Source organism: Dermacentor silvarum, chromosome 2, assembly GCF_013339745.2.
Source record: "Dermacentor silvarum isolate Dsil-2018 chromosome 2, BIME_Dsil_1.4, whole genome shotgun sequence".
Lineage (NCBI taxonomy): Eukaryota > Metazoa > Arthropoda > Arachnida > Ixodida > Ixodidae > Dermacentor > Dermacentor silvarum.
This window is the reverse complement of record NC_051155.1, coordinates 174,461,845-174,482,349: the sequence shown is the minus strand read 5'-3', so window position 1 is coordinate 174,482,349 and position 20,505 is coordinate 174,461,845. Positions and strand designations below refer to the sequence as shown.

Genomic DNA, 20,505 nt, shown 5'->3' with positions numbered 1-20,505 from the left:
CGGCCCGTGCAAGAAGCTGGTGTAAGACGCTGTGGTCTCTCCACCTTACCCCCGTATTCATAAACGCTGATGGCGTCGGCAAACGCGGTGCACGTTCCGGCATGTGTAAACGGCTGCGTAAGACGCTGTGGCCGCTCCCCCTTACTAGAGAGTACTGCACGTTTCTAACGTGTTTGTGCTAGCGTCCCCTTAAGCGGGAGATGGTGCAATTATAATGAAGGGCGCTGTTATAAAATAGGAATGATGTCACATATGGCGCGTGTCATTGGTGGAAGTCAATCGTTCGATTTAGTGCGGCGAGACTGGGCGAATTACACGGAAGATTCACGGTTTACCGATGATTCCCTCCGGAACTTCGCCCACTCATCATCATTCACCCCGTGGATATGCGGTGTTTTTTTTTTTTTTTTCTCACGAGGCACAGGAAGGCGCGTGCGCCAACAGACTTGCGTTTCAGGTGCTTGACGTGGTGTCCAAACGCTGCCATGTTCTCTGTAGCGGAGGTTGAACAGAGGTGAGCAGCCTTGTCTAGAACGCGGGAACGGCGGCTTCCGGGGCTCTCCGGAGCCGGTCAGCGACGTCTAACGCTAGCTGCTGGGTCCGTCGTCAAGCGGTATAGTGCTGGGCTCGTTTGGGCCCCGCAGCTACCGTCAGACGTCACTGGCTGGCTCCGGAGAGCCCCGGAAGCCGCCGTTCCCGCGTTCTAGACAAGGCTGCTCACCTCTGTACATTTTGCGGCCATAGTTTCCACTTGACAAGGTGTACCCGTGCTTGCTTGTTTTTAGCACGACAGCCTACGCCTGTGGGCGGATCGCGGTGCCCCGCGCCACAAGCTGATCGTAGGCGTCCCTCTCTACGGCCGTACCTACACCCTGCACAACCGGGATAACCACGGGCTTCGGGCGCCCGTCAAAAAGGGGCTGAACGGAGGGCCATTGGGCCGCTTCACTCAGGTGACCGGCCTGCAGGCGTACTTCGAGGTATGAACGCGAGTCCTGCCTCCTCACGTAACCAGCATGTGTGAGTAACTGGCGTGGTTTGATGTATCTGAGTAAAGTCCCGTGCCTAATATACGGTGGCCGCGTGGCTAAGCGCCGACGCCAACACATGGATTCAAGTACTGTATGATAAAGTGTGCTTGCTTTTCATTCCATCTGTGCAAACTTCGAAGCGCTCTGTGAGCTTATATATATATATATATATACAGGGTGTTTCAGCGAACACTTTCAAAATTTATTTAAGGTTGCCTGTGGCAGATAGCCAAAGTCTAGTTAATGAGCTGGTCTACTCGAAGAGGCGGACATTACTAAATCCATAATCAACTAATCAACAAAAATTCACTAATTAGGTTTTCAACTAATTACCCGAGGGCCCATATTGCAATTCACAAATTGTAGCCGTGTAGTTCGCAAGGCGGATCCACTTGGAACGAATTCTCATGATGACAGCAGTTTCGAGGTAATAATTCCCGAACTTTGCGGAGGAATGCATTTGCGTTCCAGTTAATTTTGTGTTTCAATGCATGAAGTGACGTTTTGTTAAGAAATTACCTGGAACGCCAATGCATTTCTCCGCAAAGTTCGGGAATTAATATCTCGAAACTGCTCTCATCATGAGAATTCGTTCCAAGTGGATCCGCCTTGCGAACTCCACGGCTAAAATTTGTAAATTGCAATATGGGCCATCAGGTAATTAGTTGAAATTTAATTAGTAAATTTTTGTTAATTAGTAGATTATGCGTTTAAATTTTTTGTGCAAGTAATGTCCGCCTCTTCGTGTAGACCAGCTCAGTAACTAGAATTGGGCTAGTTGCCACAGGCAACCTTAAATAAATTTTGAAAGTGTTCGCTGAAACAGCCTGTATATATATATATATAAGGCTACAGAAGACAGCACAGTGGCGTATTTCTTGAGGAAACTGTGCTCTTTTTCCTAAGGTAAATGAAACGCGCTTCAATGAACGAACCAAACGCGTTGAATGCTCCATAAACGTTGTTCCTAGGCGTTCGAAGTGCTGAGAAAACTAAAGGCATCAGGCGTAAACTCCTTCGACATTGTTACTGCCTGTCTACTGATTCCCCCCCTGCGCCCTTACCCTTGTTGTTCAATTATTTGCCCAAGAGCCTAGTTACTAACATTATGCATTAATCATGGTTCGCCTTGAGAGTGGGTCATACATGAGCCGCCATGATAATTGCGTGGCTGAGCGGCCGCATGAGCAGAAACAAGCGAAACCATTAATCGATAATCGTTAAAGTTTTCAATCGCACGCTTTCGCAGCTGTGCGAGAATATTCTCAAGGACGGCTGGACGCGTGAATGGGACGACATTGGAAAGTGCCCGTACGCCTACAAGGACAACCAGTGGGTCGGCTACGAGGACGAGAAGAGCATCGCAATCAAGGTACGTCCGCTGGACATGCTGTCTTCGCATTCCGAGGAGGTGCAGCTTTTCTCTGAACTGCACTTGATTTATCGGCTGTATCTAATCCGATGATATTTCCTTGTCTTTCACGCACTGGCTTCACACACGTGGCATTGAAAATGATGCATCGCAATGTAATGCCCCTAATTATGATCACGAATTCTAGGGCTGAAAGCAGTGCTTTTTATTGCGATAGAAATTGTGTGGACATTCCAGGCGCATTTCTGCCGTCGGCGTCCCGCGAGGTTGCGTCTAAGTCCAACGGCGATAACATCGTCGCCGCGCGCCGTACGCTGTATTTGCGAGTGAAAGCGTGCGAGGGTAAGCCGGTGATCGTGGCTTAATCTCGCGCATGCAAGGGAGGAAAGCGGGGCGGAAGCGGGCCGTCTTCCGTCGCGCGCACGGCTCCGCGGGGAGGGGAGGGCGCGTTCTACTCCGGGCGCGGCCCGCGCGGCCGCGCGCGCCCGTCCGAGCCGCTGTATCTTGAAATCCATCTGCGACGGAGACAGAGTCTGCCATGCGCTTTATTTTCGCGGCTTAGTTCCGCGTTGATGCGAGAGGCACCACGAAGGTAAATTCGGTCGCTGCTGCAGCCGCGCTTCCTCACTCCAGCGTTTTGACAGCGAGTTTCCGCAGTTATCAAGTGAGATGCGTTCATGTTTGCTCGCGCGCGTGACACCATGCTTGTTAATTTAGTTAATATGCCTATGTTTACAAGTTTATACGGCCGTTAAAACTACTATCGTTACTTTGTCTAGCTGTCCACTAATTTGCAATCGCAATCGATGCTTCGCCTGTCGTGCGAAACTGCGTCTTTTTTTATTAATGAACACCTCCGGAAAAGATTGGATAAGTTGCTTTGACGATTTCAACTACCGAGGTATCGCAAACGAAAAAAATAAAAGCTATTGATAGAAAGAGGGGGGTGCAAATAACGTGTTAGATCAAAGTGTTAGAGTTAAGAAACAGAAAAGAAAAACTATTAAATTATTGAAGAGAAAGTTAATAGTGTGGGTAGCAGCATAGCAGTAGAAATGATTAGAAGGAGCGTTTTATTTTTTTACTGACTTGCAATCATAGTCACATGCCGTGATGAGATGTTGGTTACTCTTTCGAGGACTATACGTTTGAATTAGAATGCAGACAGCACATTGAAATGACGGAAAGCTAATCAGCGAACACGGTGTTGTGAACTTGCCCCCAATACGACGTCCAGCGCAAATCTTTACAAACTGCACTAAGCCCACTGGACTCTAGAACATTTTCTGAAACAAATATTCTGGGACCCAGGCCACATTCGTCGATGACGCAGAAAGCTGTTCGTACGTTACTGCAGTCTTTGAGGAAAGAAGGCCTCAGTGACCGATTGTACTACTGCTGTGTGCGTGCGGTGCTTATTCTCTCTTTTAACTCTCTTGTTTTTCTCCTTTAACGCGTTAGCGCTAAGGGCCCCGTGTAGGCAGAAAATCCAGTGTCGGCGTCGTTCTCCGTGAGCGAAAATTTCCGTATATATTTAGGTACATGTATATGGCACGCCTTTTTATATGACATGTGGTATATGCGGGTTATATTGCCACTTCATTCTATCACTAAAGTTGCTCATACCTTATCTTACATGCTTGACAAAGTTGTTCCCCGGAATTTTGAGAATAACAGCCCACAAACAATTGCCATGAACTCAGTGGCTATGGTGTTGGGCTGCTGAGCACGAGGTCGCGGGATGTAATCCCGGCCACGGCGGCCGCATTTCGATGGGGGCGAAATGCGAAAACACCCGTGTACTTTGATTTAGGTGCACGTTAAAGAACCCCAGGTGGTCCAAATTTCCGCAGTCCCCCACTACGGCGTGCCTCATAATCAGAACTGGTTTTGGCACGTAAAGCCCCATAATTTAACAAGTGCCATAAAACAAAACATCGACAGCGCATGCCTTTTATGAAAAAAATCTTCGCAGACTCAAATATTAAAAGCGCGAAACAAAAACAGAAACCTGAAAAGGATGTTCTTCTTTCTTTTTTTTTTTGGCACGGCTATGCACGACCTCCGGGATCGGCCCACGTAAGACGCGCCGCGTTTCTACCAGAAAGCTCGCCTTCGTGAATAGCGTTCGCCGCCAGCGTTTCCCGGTAAACATTACGGTTACTTCAGCTGCAGTTGCCGGGAAGTGTGAGAAACAGTCAGGGATCTTTGAATGCTATCGCATTCCACTCTTAAAGGCGAAGCTTAAGCGCTCTCCAAGTTTTATTGCGATAGCAATTATATGGACACTTCCACCAGATTTCTGCCGTCGCCGTCGCCGTGAGGTTCCCTATAGATAAAATCTTCGCCGCGCGCCGTATGCCCGAGCGGAAGCGTGCGGGGACGCGCGCTATCACGGAGAGCGAACGCACTCAATCTCCCACGCGCAAGCAAGGAAGCGGGAAGCCAGCGCCGGAGGGAGCGGAGGGGGGGGGGGGGGGGCGCACTTCCTCTCTGCCAACAACCGCGCTCGTCGCTCGCTCGCACCGTCGCTTATCTCCACACAGCTCTGACCTTTATGCGCCGTGCATTCGCCGCTCAGTTTCCGTTGAAGCGATAGACCGCACGTACCTTCGCCCGTTGGTGCGGCGTATGCGCTTGCTGCCAGCGTTTTGACAGTCGTTGTCTGCAGTCATTCAGTGTGATCTATTCATGTTTGTTTGTGCGCGCTCACACCACGCTTGTTCAATCACTAAGTAATAGTCGGGCCACATTTTGCAACGCACGCTACACATGCAATGCTGTCCGGGTCGGCAGTGCAGCGCTACAGGTGTGTCCCTTCCCACGCGCTGCCCACGGGAAGCGCTTCTCATCAACACCACCGTTTCACACGCGCCTTCTCGTGGTCAACGAGTCTCTCTTCATGTCGGTCTACTTACGCCGCAGCACACCTGCTTACTTATTCAGCTCATGTTTACTACAATTCATATTGCTACCAAAGCCGCTCACCTTACATCGTATGAAATTGCTGTGTTGCTATCGCATTCATTGCTTCGCCCTTAGGGCGAAACTGTGACATTTTTTCGCTTTCAGGAGTGCGCTGATTGGCTGTTTCAGCAAAATTGGATGAGCTGATTGGGTGGTTGAGCCCGACGTCATTCAATTTTGCTCAACCAGTCAATCAGCGCGCACCCTGAAAGCGAAAAAAGGAATTTCGCCTAGGGGAATGTTTCAGAATACGGCCCCACGACGCCGAGCTAACCCGAGATATCGAACACACGCGGCAACGGCGAGCCGAGGAGACGGTGTTGCGGGCAGAGCAGCGTCAACGTGGCAATGGCGGGAACGCGTTCGCTAACGACGTCACTAACGGCGCTGCCAATGGCGCGCGCGCTTGGGTGCGACGTAGAGAACGACGTAACTGACGGCTCAGCCAATGGAGACGTTTAGCGAAACATAGGACGAACGGTTTTTCATTTCGCCTAGCCATATACAGCTTTCGCTGTAATATAGGCCGAGGATGTTGATGAATATGATAGATGTGCATTCTCTCGACTTCCTGGATATGAAATGTCTTGATCATCTGTACGTGCAGATGGACTACATCAAGAAAGAAGGCTATGGCGGCGCCATGGTCTGGGCCGTGGACATGGATGACTACCGGGGCGACTGCAGCGATGGTCGCCGGAACCCACTGATGACGATCATACACGAAGCCATCGGCGGATACCGTGTGCTGGCACCCGAGCAAGTCACAACGGAAGCGCGCGTCAAAGGCAGAGCCTGGAAGTCCACGACCACGAGTACGATCGTCCACCCGAGACCTCGACCTCCGCCAGAAAACACGCCCGAGTGCACGGACTACTCGTGGCATTTCTGTCCACACGAGGCGGACCCCGCTCGAAGTGCGCAGGCCAGGTCTCAAATTCAACCGAACTCCGAGGACCGCTCAACGTATGCTGTGTTAGAACCGGGGACTTAAGTTTGTCAGTATTCAAAGAGGAAGGGGGAGGGGAGTAAGGGGATGGGGGCTTAATGTGCATGGTCATGCAGAGCCAGTACTTTCGTGTGTGCGTAACGCCTTTCTTTATGCAGTGTTTAATAATGTGATCAATAGCTGCCATGGCGCGCTTAGGTCATGTCTGGCCCGTGCGCAATTAAGCATGACGATTCATCAACCTTTCGGAAAGTGCATTTGCGAAATTCGATTTGTGATGGCTGTAAGCAGCCCCACATAACAGACAGCACAAAGCTATCCGTGCTGTCAGTTTGATTCTAGGATAGCTATCATTCCTAAAAAGGTATTTGAACAAAATTTTGACAATCGCGGCATTCGGTTGCTGATATTTATTGCACATATTCAACATTGGCGAAGGTAGGCCGGGACTCATTCACCATAATTCTTTGCGGCGCTCTTGACCGAACATGAGCACCGCATGACTAAGTTCTAGTCAGAAAACATTTCGCCAATAAACTCAAGAATAAGTCCACATATAGAAGCCACCAAATGTATTATGTAGTTTGAGATAAACGTGCGATCAGAACTGCCTTCGTGTTTTTTAGTGACAGATGCTATAGACATTTTGCTGGAATCCTGGCCTTGCCGACACCGGTGACAGCAGCCAAGGTATGCACAAGTTCGGGTATCGACAGCGGGTGTAGTTGGTACACTTGTCCATTGAAATGGAACAGCGCTCAACAGAAAGGCGGAAAAACAATTAAGAGACTGGATCGGCGCTAGTCATGTTTCCTTCTCAGTGCGCGTCACTGATTAGTACTGTTGTACTGCAGTATCCAATACATCGAATCGGAAATCCCGTATCGCCATTATATAATAAACACATAAAGATTTTATAAGTCTTGTTTAATTGTGTAAGCAAAATTGTTTAAAAGACGTGCGTGGAAGAAGAAATTCTTTGTATTACCTGAATTTTCTTGCGCACATTAAGAAATACTTTTGCTAATATTAAACAAGAATGTTTGGCCAACAATTCCAGTTGCCTTAGAGCCTGCACGAAGCAGGAGAGCATTGGACGTTGGTGCTGTGGTATATATATGATATGAGTTCGTCTTCGATGTCACATTATTTGAAGTATTGTGATGTTCAGTGATGATGTGCGCGTGGACGGAACAATTGTTTGTTTTCCCTATAAGTAGTAGTGTAAACGGTTTTCCAAGTTACGGTTACTTGTGCCGTTATTAGTACAACAATAAAGTTACCTTTGTATATTTTGAACAATTTATAAGCAGGGCTACGCAACTTGAAATCCGTGAAGGTCGAAACCAATTATTTGAGAGCTACGTGCCTCATTTCCTGTCAAATGTTGAATGTGTTGTTTTCTAAAAGGCAGTCAGCGTTTGGTGTTACCGCACTCTTTGGGCATCTTCGGCAACGTCTTGTCGGTGACTATATACAGAAGGCGGCTCTTATTCAGCGTCATCTCATGATGACTACACGTTTGCTCATGATGCAGGTGATTTCGAACAGAGACGCCAGTTCCAGGCGTAGTTACCTTTTTCGTATTGTGTCCTCATCGAGGTTCTCATGAAACCGAAAAAGGGGAGTGCTCTTGGTGTATGCGAACGAGCAATGCAAGTCTGTGAGCTAGCTGAACTGTGGAGTACGTCTTCCGGTGTCACTGTTAAAAGGTGTTGAAACAGGTGGCGGCTCTGTTCGTCATCTTCGAAAGACTTGAGACGCTGTTGGAACTGTGTCAAAATGTTCTCGGCGTGTTAGTAAGATTGAGTGTTTCGCTTTTATCTCTACTTGCATGAACATTTCTGTTCGTATTGAAGAGTGTCATCTGATGCTAGATATGAGGGAAGAAATTAAAGAACGCCTGTAGCACCCTCCTCCTGCAGGTTAAGGAGGTGTCAAAGGTAGGCGTCATAAAAGGACAATGAGGGAAAATGTGGTAGTTTGGCCCGAAGGGTGAAGCTTCGACAGCGATAGCAAGGTATAGCGTTGCGCTCGAACTCGGACGGTGTTCTCACGATACGCGGTTGCAACAAGTTGGCGCGACGAAGCACGCAATCAGCAGTGCCCTGGTAGCCCTGGAACAGTGCCCTGGTAGCCCTGGAACAGTGCCCTGGTAGCTACCAGGCTGCTTACAGTGCTGTGCTGGCATGAGTAGGAGCGCTGACAATTGGGTTGCAGGCGTCGCTGGTGGGTGGGTGGCGCTCCGTTGCTAGGCGACGCCCGTGACGTCATCGCTCAGCAAAGTTTTTTGGTTCGCGCGTTACGGACTGACGATCGGCTTAAACAGCTCTGCTGTTAAAAGCAAATTTGGCATTACAAATGCAGCCGAAAGTGATTGAAATAATAATTTAACTAATATCGTTTAAATTTTAACCGTCATAATTGCTTAATGTTTAGCATTTATAGTTATTTATAAAGCGAACAATGTGCAAATATACAATCACTACAGTTTTAGGCAGTAGCATTAAAGAAAACACACAAAGCCATGGTGAATGCTAAGTTATGCTTATATTAAATTGACAAGTTTGCAGGTTTGCCATCTGCCTTGTTTGCAGCAGAGGCATGAATAAAGTGTGGCAAAGTTACATCCTATACGAATGACTTTAGGCTCAAACAGGAAATCAAGCTTTATTTGGTAGTGGAATGCGATTATGGCGTCATGTATTCTTTAAAATTGTTATGCACTCTAAATCTATGCAATTACACGATCTTATATTGACTCTGAGCGACTGCTGTCTAGTGGAGAACTACATACGCTCACTGTTGCATCACAACAGCTTAGCTATGACATGAAGCTAGTTAAGGTAACCCACCCTATTAGTAAAGTATGCCAAAACAAAGACCAATTAGGTACATCTTTCAACAGTGTGTAAAGTAGCAAGCGGCCTTTCTTATACAAACAGAAGGTATTGGAATGTGTTGATAGAAAACGAAACATGCTGCATTTCAAAGCTGCAATCAGTGACAGCTGCTGCTTCCTTGCCATCATGCAGTCATTCCTTCCTGCACAAGCAAATCCAGCAAGTGCACTCATGGTGTAGAGTTCCTACAGCAACTCAGCATTAGGCCCGGCTCATCACCCAATGGCTGTAGCGTGTCATTCCAAGGCGTCTGCCTGTGGCTGTGCAACACCTGTGCAGTACTGAGTGGTACCAGTGCATAGTTGCAGTCAACCTTGACGTGCAGTGCTTTGTAACACCTGTGCATAATTGTGTATTTTATATGTTTTGGTGCTTACAAGCAGCGAGCAGTTGTGAACCACTGGGGCCATTACTGTTAACGTGTGGTTGATGTGTAACTCAAGCAAAAACATTTGCGCTGTGATTTGTGTCAGGATGCAAAGACATTATGTGTTGGTGATCTTAGACCAACATACTTGGACTGATATCAGCCTTGTTGCATTCTTGTGTTGTTCTATGTATTGGGCCTGCAAATACCTCTTGTGAAATTAAGCCCTGTAACATGTTTATCGGGCAGTGTGTGGATCTGTGCTTAATTTGCAAATGGTCCAATTGTCGCGCTTTCCTTGTATGCTAGAGATGATACAGTTGATGCTCTCGCATCTGACTTTCCTGCAGACAGTTCTCGTACGGAGTGTTATCTAAACTTGAGAGAACTCAGTGAAAACTTGAAAATTCTGTGTTGTTTGTTATTCAGCAGTACGGTTTTAATGGTTCCGAAGATGCAAAAGGTGTGATGAAACTACATTTTCAAAGGACAGAATTAAGTGGTCGCTTATTAGCTGTGCCATTCTGCTGCTGGGCTTGATTTCCAGCCATCACAGCTTCATTGCTTGCGAAATTAGAAAAACAATTGTGTGCATGTTAAATAGCCCCAGATGAATCAAAGCTAGTCTGGAGCCACTACCGCAGCATTTCTAGTAGTCATTGTGTGGCTTTAGTGTGTTAAACCCCATATAATCCCACTTACAATACCCGTTATTGCTCGTTAGGTACCTAAAAACAAACTATAGCACTCATTTTTAGTGACACATATTAGAGGCTCTAGTCATCACATTAGAGTACTATAAAACATGGATATGTCTTGTAAATGAGTGGTCATGGTAATGCAGAACTTTCTGCATAGGCATACTAAAGATGGTTGGCAAAAATGTCCAGCGAACACCCATTAAACCTTTGTGAACACGTAAATGCACAAGAAATGTAAAAATTTGTTTTCGATGAATGTTCATCAACCGACTAGTAGCGACCGCTAGGTGCTGACATAACGAAAAAATAGCAAACTTTCAGAGCTAGCATAAAATGAACAACATACACATTCATAACATAACCACACATCATGATGATTGTTACGGATTTGCAAAATGTTTGACTATGTGACAACTGTTTTACATCCCATTCAGGCATAAATATTATGCTCAGACAAGAATTTTAAAACAACTTTTGAAAATGAACATTAGTCAGTACAGACCGCCATGTGCTCAGATAGCAAAAAGTACAGAAAATAATTGAGCCCCCAAAGTATCTAGGAAATCACACAACAAGAGGGATCATTATGGCGTTGCATAACTTGAAATACAACTGTGTGACGTAACATTTTGCATTATATTCATCCATCAGTATAGCTTATTTGTAAGTAAACCTTTGTAAAATCACTAAACCCCTGGAAGAAACTGCTAACACGCACCTTAGTAGACTTCCTTTAGAAAAAGAAAATACGACAAAGTGTCCATGGACTGTTACTTACTTTTTCACACATTCAAACATTGTTGTTCTGTATTACTGAACATACTACAGTCGAACGTCTTTGTAACAAAGTGTTTGGGGCCTCCGAAATAATTCGTTATACAGGTCATTTCCTTGTAAAGGTCGCACACCACAAAGCTCAATATAGAACCGGGACAGATAAATTCTTTCGCTACACAGGTCATTTCGTTGCAGAGGATTTCATTGTAGAGGCGCTCGAATGTATACTATAAAAAAGATCTATGGCTCAACAGTTATTATTATAAACGGAATCTGCACAACAGTCGATGACAAACTAAAACGTAATTGCAAAATATATCGTTGTCTAACTCAAAAAGGATATGTAGAAATGCCCCTGCCCATTAGGTTTGTTCATTACAGTTATTTAACAGCAGTGCGGAACTTCTTTTAATGTAAGCTTCTCGTGGGAACTATGTCTTCAAGCACAGAAGTACAAAGGGCGGGTGCAGAGCAGTTTTATGTGCCGCAGAGTTTCCTTTGACTGTTCAGGTTGTCGTCGTTTTATATACTATGCTGTGACGTGTTCGCAAGTAATAAGAGCAGTCGAACAAGCTGCAGCAGGCTACGCAGCTCTCGTAAGAAATAATTTTTTTCTGGGTTTGCCGCTCAGCAGCTGCAGCATTCCGTTCCATGGCGTTGGCCTCCTGGTGAGCAGAGGCTGTGGCCAGCTGCTGCACTGCTGGCAGTAGGCCACGTAAGATCTGCGGATGCATACATAACTTGCCTGATAACAATTTGTTATGTCTATGTTGTCAAAATTTAGTATTCTCTTGTGATGAATCAATCGCGATATTTATAAAACTCACATGAAACCTCACTTGTCACATAGCACTGTACAGAAATAAGGTATCAGCGTTCCACGAGTAATACTATTTCCTGGATGTCACCACCAGCAAGTTCTTTTCTGTATCGACTTTCAAAAAAAATTGCAGACATTTGTTAATGGTGGTGAACTGAATAGAAAGTAGTCTAGTAATTTCATGAGCAAGACTAAATTACTGCCCCTCTTGCATTGAGAGTACTTAAAAGGCACTAAGGCATAGTTGTACTTGAGGGGGATGAGCTGAAAAACAAAATGTGCTCTTGATCCTAGAATGATTTCTGTTAAACCTAATAATTCCCATGTTCATGAAATGTAATTTGAAAACGTATTACAATATATTTTAAAAAATGGCAAAGATGAGATATACACAAATAGTTAAGACACTTGCGCCTGACATTTCCAGAGATAGATATCTGAATGTATCAGAATGTATTGATATAGAAATGCGCATTTTTTGGTAGCAAAGAGTTAATAATGCCAGTAATACTTCTCACATGTGGCGGTAAACTAAATAAGAAAGTTGTGAACGTTAATTTACCGTGGATTATGTAGCAGTGCATAAAGTAGGATGACATAGTGCGCACAAAATTTTAGAACTGTATACAAATTCCAACATTTTCTTACTTGAAGACATCTATGTGGCAGTGCGCAATAGATCTACATACCTGGTTATTTTATTCGAGAAGCCTCACCGACTGCACGTAGCTTTCGGCGACGTCGCTCATCATCTCTTCGATGATGCCCACCCAAGGTGATCCATGAAGACGGTGAGGTGCCTGACGTGTAGGTGCTGTGAACATAAATTCTGCAACACACCAAAAGCCTTGACTTAAAGTAAGCACAATTACAAGAACCTGGTAGCATAGGAAATTGTGGATGGATATTCATTGCACTCCAATAAACAAAAGGATGTCTGCATTCAGAAAACTTCTCTCAAGACAAATCATCTTAAAATGGAAACAGTTTATAGATTTAGCAATGCAGGTGTAGGACAATACAGTGTAGGACAAACATTGCAAACATGTTTCGTCTTTGGAGAGTGCCACAAAGAACCAGGCAAGTACCACCAGTTTGTCCTTTTTGTCCTAATTTCTGTTCCTGAACACATACCTGACCTACACATCTGCGGCAACCCTGGCCTAATCCGAACAGATTGTGTCACGTACTTACATTCTTAAGGACACGCTAATGCCAGAAAAATAAAAATTGAGCAACGTCAACCTATTCACTGGGGCACTGTGACTTATGTTGCCATTCACGATGCTCCACTGCTCAATGTTCCACAGATCAGCACTTTATCTAGGGCTTTACATCATTACACAACATATTTTAGGTGTGTGCAATGTAGACAGGAGGCACAAAAAAAGGGAGGAGGGACACAGTTTTAGTGCACATTTTGGAAAACACGCTTTTTCTTCGAAACAGCACGGATGGTAACTCCACTTGTCACATGTATCCAGAAGCGCTTTATAAGCACACCAGCCAACCTTATAACAAAATAGCAACTGTCAAGCAATAATAAACAGTTACTGATATATGGTAATAGCACACGTACAGTGAATATTTCTGTGCAATATTTTCTTCAATTATGGTTCTTCCATTCCTACCTTGCATAGCAGCGTGTATTTACTTCAGAAAACGTTGTACAGCTGCTTTGCGCTTCAAAAGTAATGTCTGATGAAGGAAAAGTTATTAACTGCATTTGTAATACTATTAAAGGGATAATCCAAGAGGCAGAAAGGTTTTCCTGGCATTTTCTTTCACATTAACTTCTGCTTATTGGCAGGGTGCCAGTTGCAGTATCTACAGGCTACGAAAAATAGAACTGGCACGACACAAAGAATCAGACGAAGCGCATTTCACAGAAGTACCTTTGTGCCACATTGTGCTCTGCAGTTGACCTTCCCGTGCAAACGAGCATAATTAATCAAAATAATTACATTTAGTGGCTTTTCGTATGCTGTTCTTCGTTACTTTTCAAAAGCATTTCTTTATGGTACCCTTTGAATTGGAGGTCCTTCTCCCAAAACATGTGCAAGAATCGGTAGGCGGCAGCCGTGGAGCTAGCGAAACGGAAGCAAAGCAGGTACATCCGACGTATCGGAGAGGTTTAGACTGGCACGAGCGAAGATACTGCTCCAGGAGAACATTCCCGGTGTCTACTACGGCCCCTACTTCTCCCCCGGGAAAATCAGTGTTGTTAGTTTGAAGGTAGGGCGCCGTAAGGCGCTAGAAAGGTATACTCCGGCATGATTGACTCAGCACGAGCGCCGCAGGTGCGAGATAGTCTATCCGACGTACCTTTAGCTTCTGGGAGGCACAGCGATCCCCAAATGGGGCGTCAGTGCCCACTGTTTCCCTTGTTTCGCCGCTTCGGCAGCCAGCGTAGGAGCGTAAACTCGCGCATGGGCATGGCCAGCGCGCGACCTCACTCCACAATGCCGGCACGACTAGGGTCAAGTGCATACAAGACGAGCAAAGAAACTGCTCCTTCGGCAAAGGCAAGGAGCAAAAGGAGCAAAAGCCGCCAGATTTTTCCTCTCGCACCCGCTTTTACTCGCGTCTGCGCACAAAAGTCGGGCGATTCTTGAAATAACCGTCTTTTGCCATCGGGTCTCGCCAATCTGGACTAGTTTTGAACGCTCAATTAGCCTCGATCCATGCGAAACTTAAGGTCAGAGAGAGAGAGAGAGAGAGAGAGAGAGAGAGAGAGAGAGAGAGAGAAGTTTAATGATGCGAAATGCAGAGAGGTCGGCCTGAGGTAAATTCCTCTAGCCAGCTACTCGGCGTTGGGGGAAGGGGAAGAGGGAAAGAAAGAGGGAAGAGGCGCATGATGGGTGACGATGATGAGAGAAGGAGGATGTAAAACATATGGCAAGCACTTTGGCATGCTCAAAGCCTACAGTTTAGGCCCGTACTTTTTAAAAAGTTCAGTAGCGCCTGGAGGGCCTTGAAACTTGATTGAGCGTCTGGCCAAGGGCCTAAAATAACGTCCTCCGACAACGGTGGGCTGTCGAGACCCGTAAGGTAATTATTCAACCTTTGACGCTCTTGTACGTACCTAGGGCAGTCACAAAGCACATGACCTATAGTCTCATTGACATTGCACAATTCAAAGTCTGGAGACTCGGTGCGTCGCATGAGGTGAACGCATCCGCGCGTAAACGCTACCCCCAGCTTTAGTCTGTGCAGAAGACTGGCACAGCTGCGTTGAATTTTTGGTGGTAGCCTAAATTTCATGGTAGCGTCCAATCTCTGCAGTCGTCTGTGTCGATTATCCGGATTGTCCCAGTGCTTTTCTGACGATTTTCGGATGACACTGAAGCGAAGACAGTTGGCGTCCGCTCTTGAAAAAGGAATTGCAAGCATTGACTCTGATTCTTCGAGTGCTTTCTTCGCTTCGGCATCAGCCAATTCGTTGCCGTGTATACCACAGTGACTGGGAATCCACTAAAATGTGATGTGGTGGCCGTTTTCTTGCGCTAAAGTCTATAGCTCGGCAGTTTGAAGAGCCAACACTCTGTAAGCGCTTTCTTTCAGCACCAGTCTAAGTAGTTGCAGAGCCGATTTTGCGTCACTGAAGACTGTCCATACTTGAGGAGGCTGTTGCAAAATATATTGAACGGCCTCTCTGATTGCCACTAGTTCCGTAGATGTTGTAGTCGTCTTGTTACACAGACGAAACCATCGAATGACTTGATGCGCAGGCACGACGAAAGCCGCACCAGACGCATACGACGAGACCGATCCGTCTGTATACACATTCACCGAGGAGTTATATTCTTTCGACATATATTCAAGTGTTAAATGTCTGAGGCCGACGGTAGGAATTCGCGATTTTTTAGAAATTCCGGGAATAGATAGACGCACCCTTATTTTGGACATCACCCATGGGGGCATACGTGGAAGGTCAGCAGGGGCAAAGTATGATGGTATGGCAGATTCCTGGCATTTAATGGCTCTTGAAAAGGTGGAGTCCGGCCGTATGCCAGGAAGTGTCGATAAGGGGTGGCATCCATGACGTCGCAGTAGTCGCAGGAATACTCGAAGAGGTTCGCATCGTAGATAGACAGGTAAAGGGGTGACGCGAGCCTCCTCAATTGTTCCGTAGGTTGAGGTGCAACTTGGAACACCGAGACATGTTTTCAGTATTTGTGCCTGGGCACTTTCCAGCGTACGCAAACATGACCGGCTCATACCTGATAAAACTGGCAGGCTATACCGAATGTAGCCGACGTAGAGAGCCTGGTACAGCCGGAGTAGCGAATGCTCAGATGGACCCCACTTCATACCGGCCAGAAAGCGAAAAACTTGAGCAAGCCCAGTTAATTTTTTCTTTAACATTGTCACATGCTTTGACCATGAAACACCGTGGTCAATGACAACGTCGAGGTATCTGTGGTGGGTCACATATGGGATGTTATTGCCATTGATCATAATTGGGTACCAACACATAAGCTTCCGCGTGAACGCTATCGCAGCGTACTTTTCTGGAGCCTGTTGCAGTCCTTGGCACTGCAGGTACTGAGACGTTAAAGAAACAGCTCGCTGTAATCTTGCATGAATTTGCGGTCGCGTGACTGCGGACGCCCATATGCATATGTCTTCTGCTTAGGCACTGATGCGTACTGTATCACGAATTATTTCCGCAAGGCCAATAAGGGCAATATTGAAAAGAGTCGGGCTGAGCACTCCTCCTTGAGGCACTCCACGGACCACAACGTGTCTTCTCGTTTCGCCATCAGTCGTGGAAATGAAGACTGTGCGACCATCTAGGTAACTTTCAATCCACATGTAGAGACGGCCACCGATGCCCAAATTACCGAGGGCATCAAGAATGGCTTCGTGCAGTACATTGTCGTAGGTTCCTTATATGTCCAAGAAAACTGCTCCTACAAGTTGGTGTCGCCTTTTTTCGTGTTCGATCGTGGACACGAGATCAATGACCCCATCTATTGCAGAACGTCCACGTCTAAATCCGGTCATCATTTCAGGATAAAGCTCATTCCCTTCCATGAACCATTCTAATCTAGTGAGCACCATTCGTTCCATCACCTTACCGACACAGCTAGCTAAAGCTACTGGCCGGTAAGATGACATTTCGTAAGGCGATTTTCCTGGCTTTAGGAGGGCCACCAAACGGCTGGTTTTCTACTGCTTCGGGACTGTACTGGATGACCACGTGGCGTTATAGTACGACAGCAGGACTTTCCGACCTTCCACACCAAGGTGGCACAGAGCAGTATATGAAATACCGTCAGGTCCAGGTGCAGAAGATCGTCTCGAAGCAGCAAGTGCAGCTTCCAATTCCGGCATCGCGAAAGGAAGGTCAAGACCATACACACGCTTGCCAGCGCGCGCTCACTCGTGGCCGCTCCAGATATAGACGCCTTGGCAGACTGATTGATAGCGCTTGAAAAATACGCAGGTGGGATGTGGCTACTATTTGACGGTCGATCTGGTGAAGGACAAAGCCAGTCAGCACTCCGTAACAAGGTCAGAATGCTGCATATGAGGGCGAGCACACACTCAAGCCTTGTCGTGCACAAAGCAAACGCTGCGCATACGCACTACGGTTGCATGTCACTGCGGTCTGCTACGTAGCGTAGATACCGCGGCTGCCGCGGGTTGCCGCGACGAGTTCACTGGCTAAGCGCACTGCGGATCCTTGAGGACAACTGCGTTTGACTTGCGTTTGGCGCGTCGTAGGCGCCAAAATCGGAAATAGTGGCGTCTACGTGGAGATAAAAATCAAATTTGAGCTGTGCGCCATGGCGACGTTCAGTAGGTGGAGTGTTGTGGGCACTCCCCCCCACTCCGCCATAGTCTTCGCAGTGCAAGGCATTGAAGGAGTGGAAGCACCGCGGAGGCCGTGTTTGATTGCCAATAACTCCGCTTCTCCTGAACACATTGAAGTACTTGTTGCGGCAACGTATTTCTGAAAGCCTATTTTCACTTCAAATGCCTTTCTCCACTTCGATAAAAAAACACCGCATATCCACGGGGTGAATGATGATGAGTGGGCGAAGCTCCGGAGGGAATCATCGGTAAACCGTGAATCTTCCGTGTAATTCGCCCAGTCTCGCCGCACTAAATCGAACGATTGACTTCCACCAATGACACGCGCCATATGTGACGTCATTCCTATTTTATAACAGCACCCTTCATTATAATTGCACCATCTCCCGCTTAAGGGGACGCTAGCACAAACGCGTTAGAAACGTGCAGTACTCTCTATAGTAAGGGGGAGAGGCCACAGCGTCTTACGCAGCCGTTTACACATGCCCGAACGTGCACCGCGTTTGCCGACGCCATCACATGACTGCTGAGAGAGTATAACCCCCGTATTCATAAACGCTCCTCGACTTGAACTTGACTTGCCACCGCCTTCAACGCGTTTCGAACGCGCTGCCCAAGGCGGTGGCAAGCCAAGTTCAAGTCGAGGAGCGTTTATGAATACGGGGGTAAGGCGGAGAGGCCACAGCGTCTTACACCAGCTTCTTACACGGGCCCTAAAGCGCTAGCACAAACGCGTTAGAAACGCGCAGTCTTTCGTTAATGTTGGGTATTTATTGTCATCGTGGTGCGTGTGTCCATGTGCGCTTCGTGGCGTAGTTTATCCATGTCCGCTTCGTGGCGTAGTCAGTTGCTTTCTTGCGTCCGTGGTGAACGGTCGTGCGTAGCATGAGCTCCGAAGGAGCGGCTTCAGCGGCCCGGCTGGGCCGCGGTATCAGGTCAACTGAAAAACCAGGCCAGGACTACCAAGTGATTTTGCCATCATTGCCAACAGGTGCGTCCGTTCTGCACACAGTTTTTTTGCACGGGGATGTCAAGGCAAGGCCTTACAAGGTGGACCATTTTCGCGACGCTCTTATACGACTGTCGCTCATGCCGGAAGTGGTTGCCCTGGTTGCATATCAGATGAACCATCTGTGGGCGGTGACTTTCAAGGACGAAGAAGGGAAAAAAGAAGATTCTTGCTGCAGACGCGTTTGATGTCAAGGACCACCGTTGTGTGGTCGTCGACCCGTGCGACCGTGGCGTCCGACTCAAGCTCTACTGGCTTCTTCACGGAGTACCCGACGAAGAAGTTCGTACTGCTTTGTCACCTTTTGGAAAAGTGACTGAAATCACCAGGGACAAGTGGCGGGTTCAAGGATGCGTTGACAAAGGGTCAACCACCCGTTCCGTGATACTGAAGCTGAAGGCTGGCGTCACCACTGAAGACTTGCCCCACCAGCTGCGAGTAGCGGAAGATGTCGCGCTCGTGCACGTCCCAGGCAGAGCTCCTCTCTGCCTCCGATGCCGGGGCATCGGGCACATACGACGCGAGTGCCGCGTACCACGCTGCGGGCTTTGTCGTCGTTACGGCCACGACGAGACTCAGTGCGTGCGAACCTACGCAACAGTGACAGGCCCGGCATTGAAAGAGGACGCGACTGATCACCTGATGGACGTGGTAGACGCAGTGGAAGCCGCTGGTGAAGGGAGTGATGTCCAGCCCTCAGTGTTGACGCCTCTGAAGAAGGCAACACCTGCTGACGAGGCCAAGCCATCGGACGGCGGGAAAGACCCATGGGATGACACGGCAGAGCCAAATTCCTCGGTTGAGATCGAGGATAAAGACGCCAAGGAAACTTGCACCTTAGCAGAAGCGACGACCGGGGAAACGCAGGACACTTACGACACCGTGATGCCTGCGTCTTGCAGTGCGCCTGCTAAGAGGCTTCATGAGGAGACGGATGAGCAGGAAGAAAAGGATCAAGAGAAAGGGTGTAGTGACGAGCCTCCACCGAAGGCTCCACCCGGACGCCGACCGGCGTTCAAGCCCAAGCCCGGCGTTCAAGCCAAACGCCGCACTACAACCCCGACGCCTCCGCTAATGCGGAGGCGTTTCTAGGAGAGCAAGAGTGTTGTGGTCTGGGGACTAGGGTTTGTGGGTGGGATGTGCTTTGGCCGTCGTCATTGCTGTTTAAAGCCCCGAAAACCATGGTCCGCCTGGCTAGACCACCGTGTCAACGAAACAGGAGATGTGAGACGGACGATGTGTGGTAACTGCATGGTGTAGATTATCTTGTCTTTAAAATGGCAGCTAGCATTTCAAATGGTCTTTGTGTCGCGACGTTGAACGTGCGTGGACTAGGCGCGCGTAGAAGGCAATGTCAAGTTAATCGTATCCTTGTTGAAAATAATATTGATTTATTGGCCGTTCAAGAAACAAAAATTGGGAGTGATGAACAGACGGAGCGAATGGTTAACATTTTCCGCCCCAGATATAGCGTATGCGTGTGTCATGCGGTGGGTAGGTCTGGGGGCTGTCTTATTTTCTTGCGTACCAGCATTGCCGTGGTAGAAGCGGTCACGTCATCCGAGGATGGTAGATTGGTTCTCTGTGATTTTACTTTTTCAGAGATGCCGTGGAGGGCCATATGCGTGTACGCTCCTAACGTAGCACGGGAGCGGGAAGTCTTTTTTGGTCAAGTTCAGCAGCACATAAATTGTGAAAGGCATGCCATTTTACTGGGTGATTTTAACTATGTTTGCTTTCCAGAAGATACATCTAAGTTGCCCAGCGTTCGCGATAAAAGTGCCTT

General features: G+C 47.4%; 1 protein-coding gene across 1 annotated transcript in view; it reads left to right on the top strand.

The window, feature by feature from the left end:
* The window catches only part of LOC119440575 (uncharacterized), a 74,781-nt gene that overhangs the window by 18,533 nt on the left and 35,743 nt on the right, over positions 1–20,505 (top strand). Inside the window, exons 6-9 of the mRNA XM_049662971.1 lie at positions 786–980; positions 2,281–2,403; positions 5,978–6,336; positions 18,863–19,751. Coding sequence (XP_049518928.1) covers positions 786–980; positions 2,281–2,403; positions 5,978–6,336; positions 18,863–19,751 — 1,566 coding nt within the window. The remainder of the gene's footprint in view (positions 1–785; positions 981–2,280; positions 2,404–5,977; positions 6,337–18,862; positions 19,752–20,505) is intronic.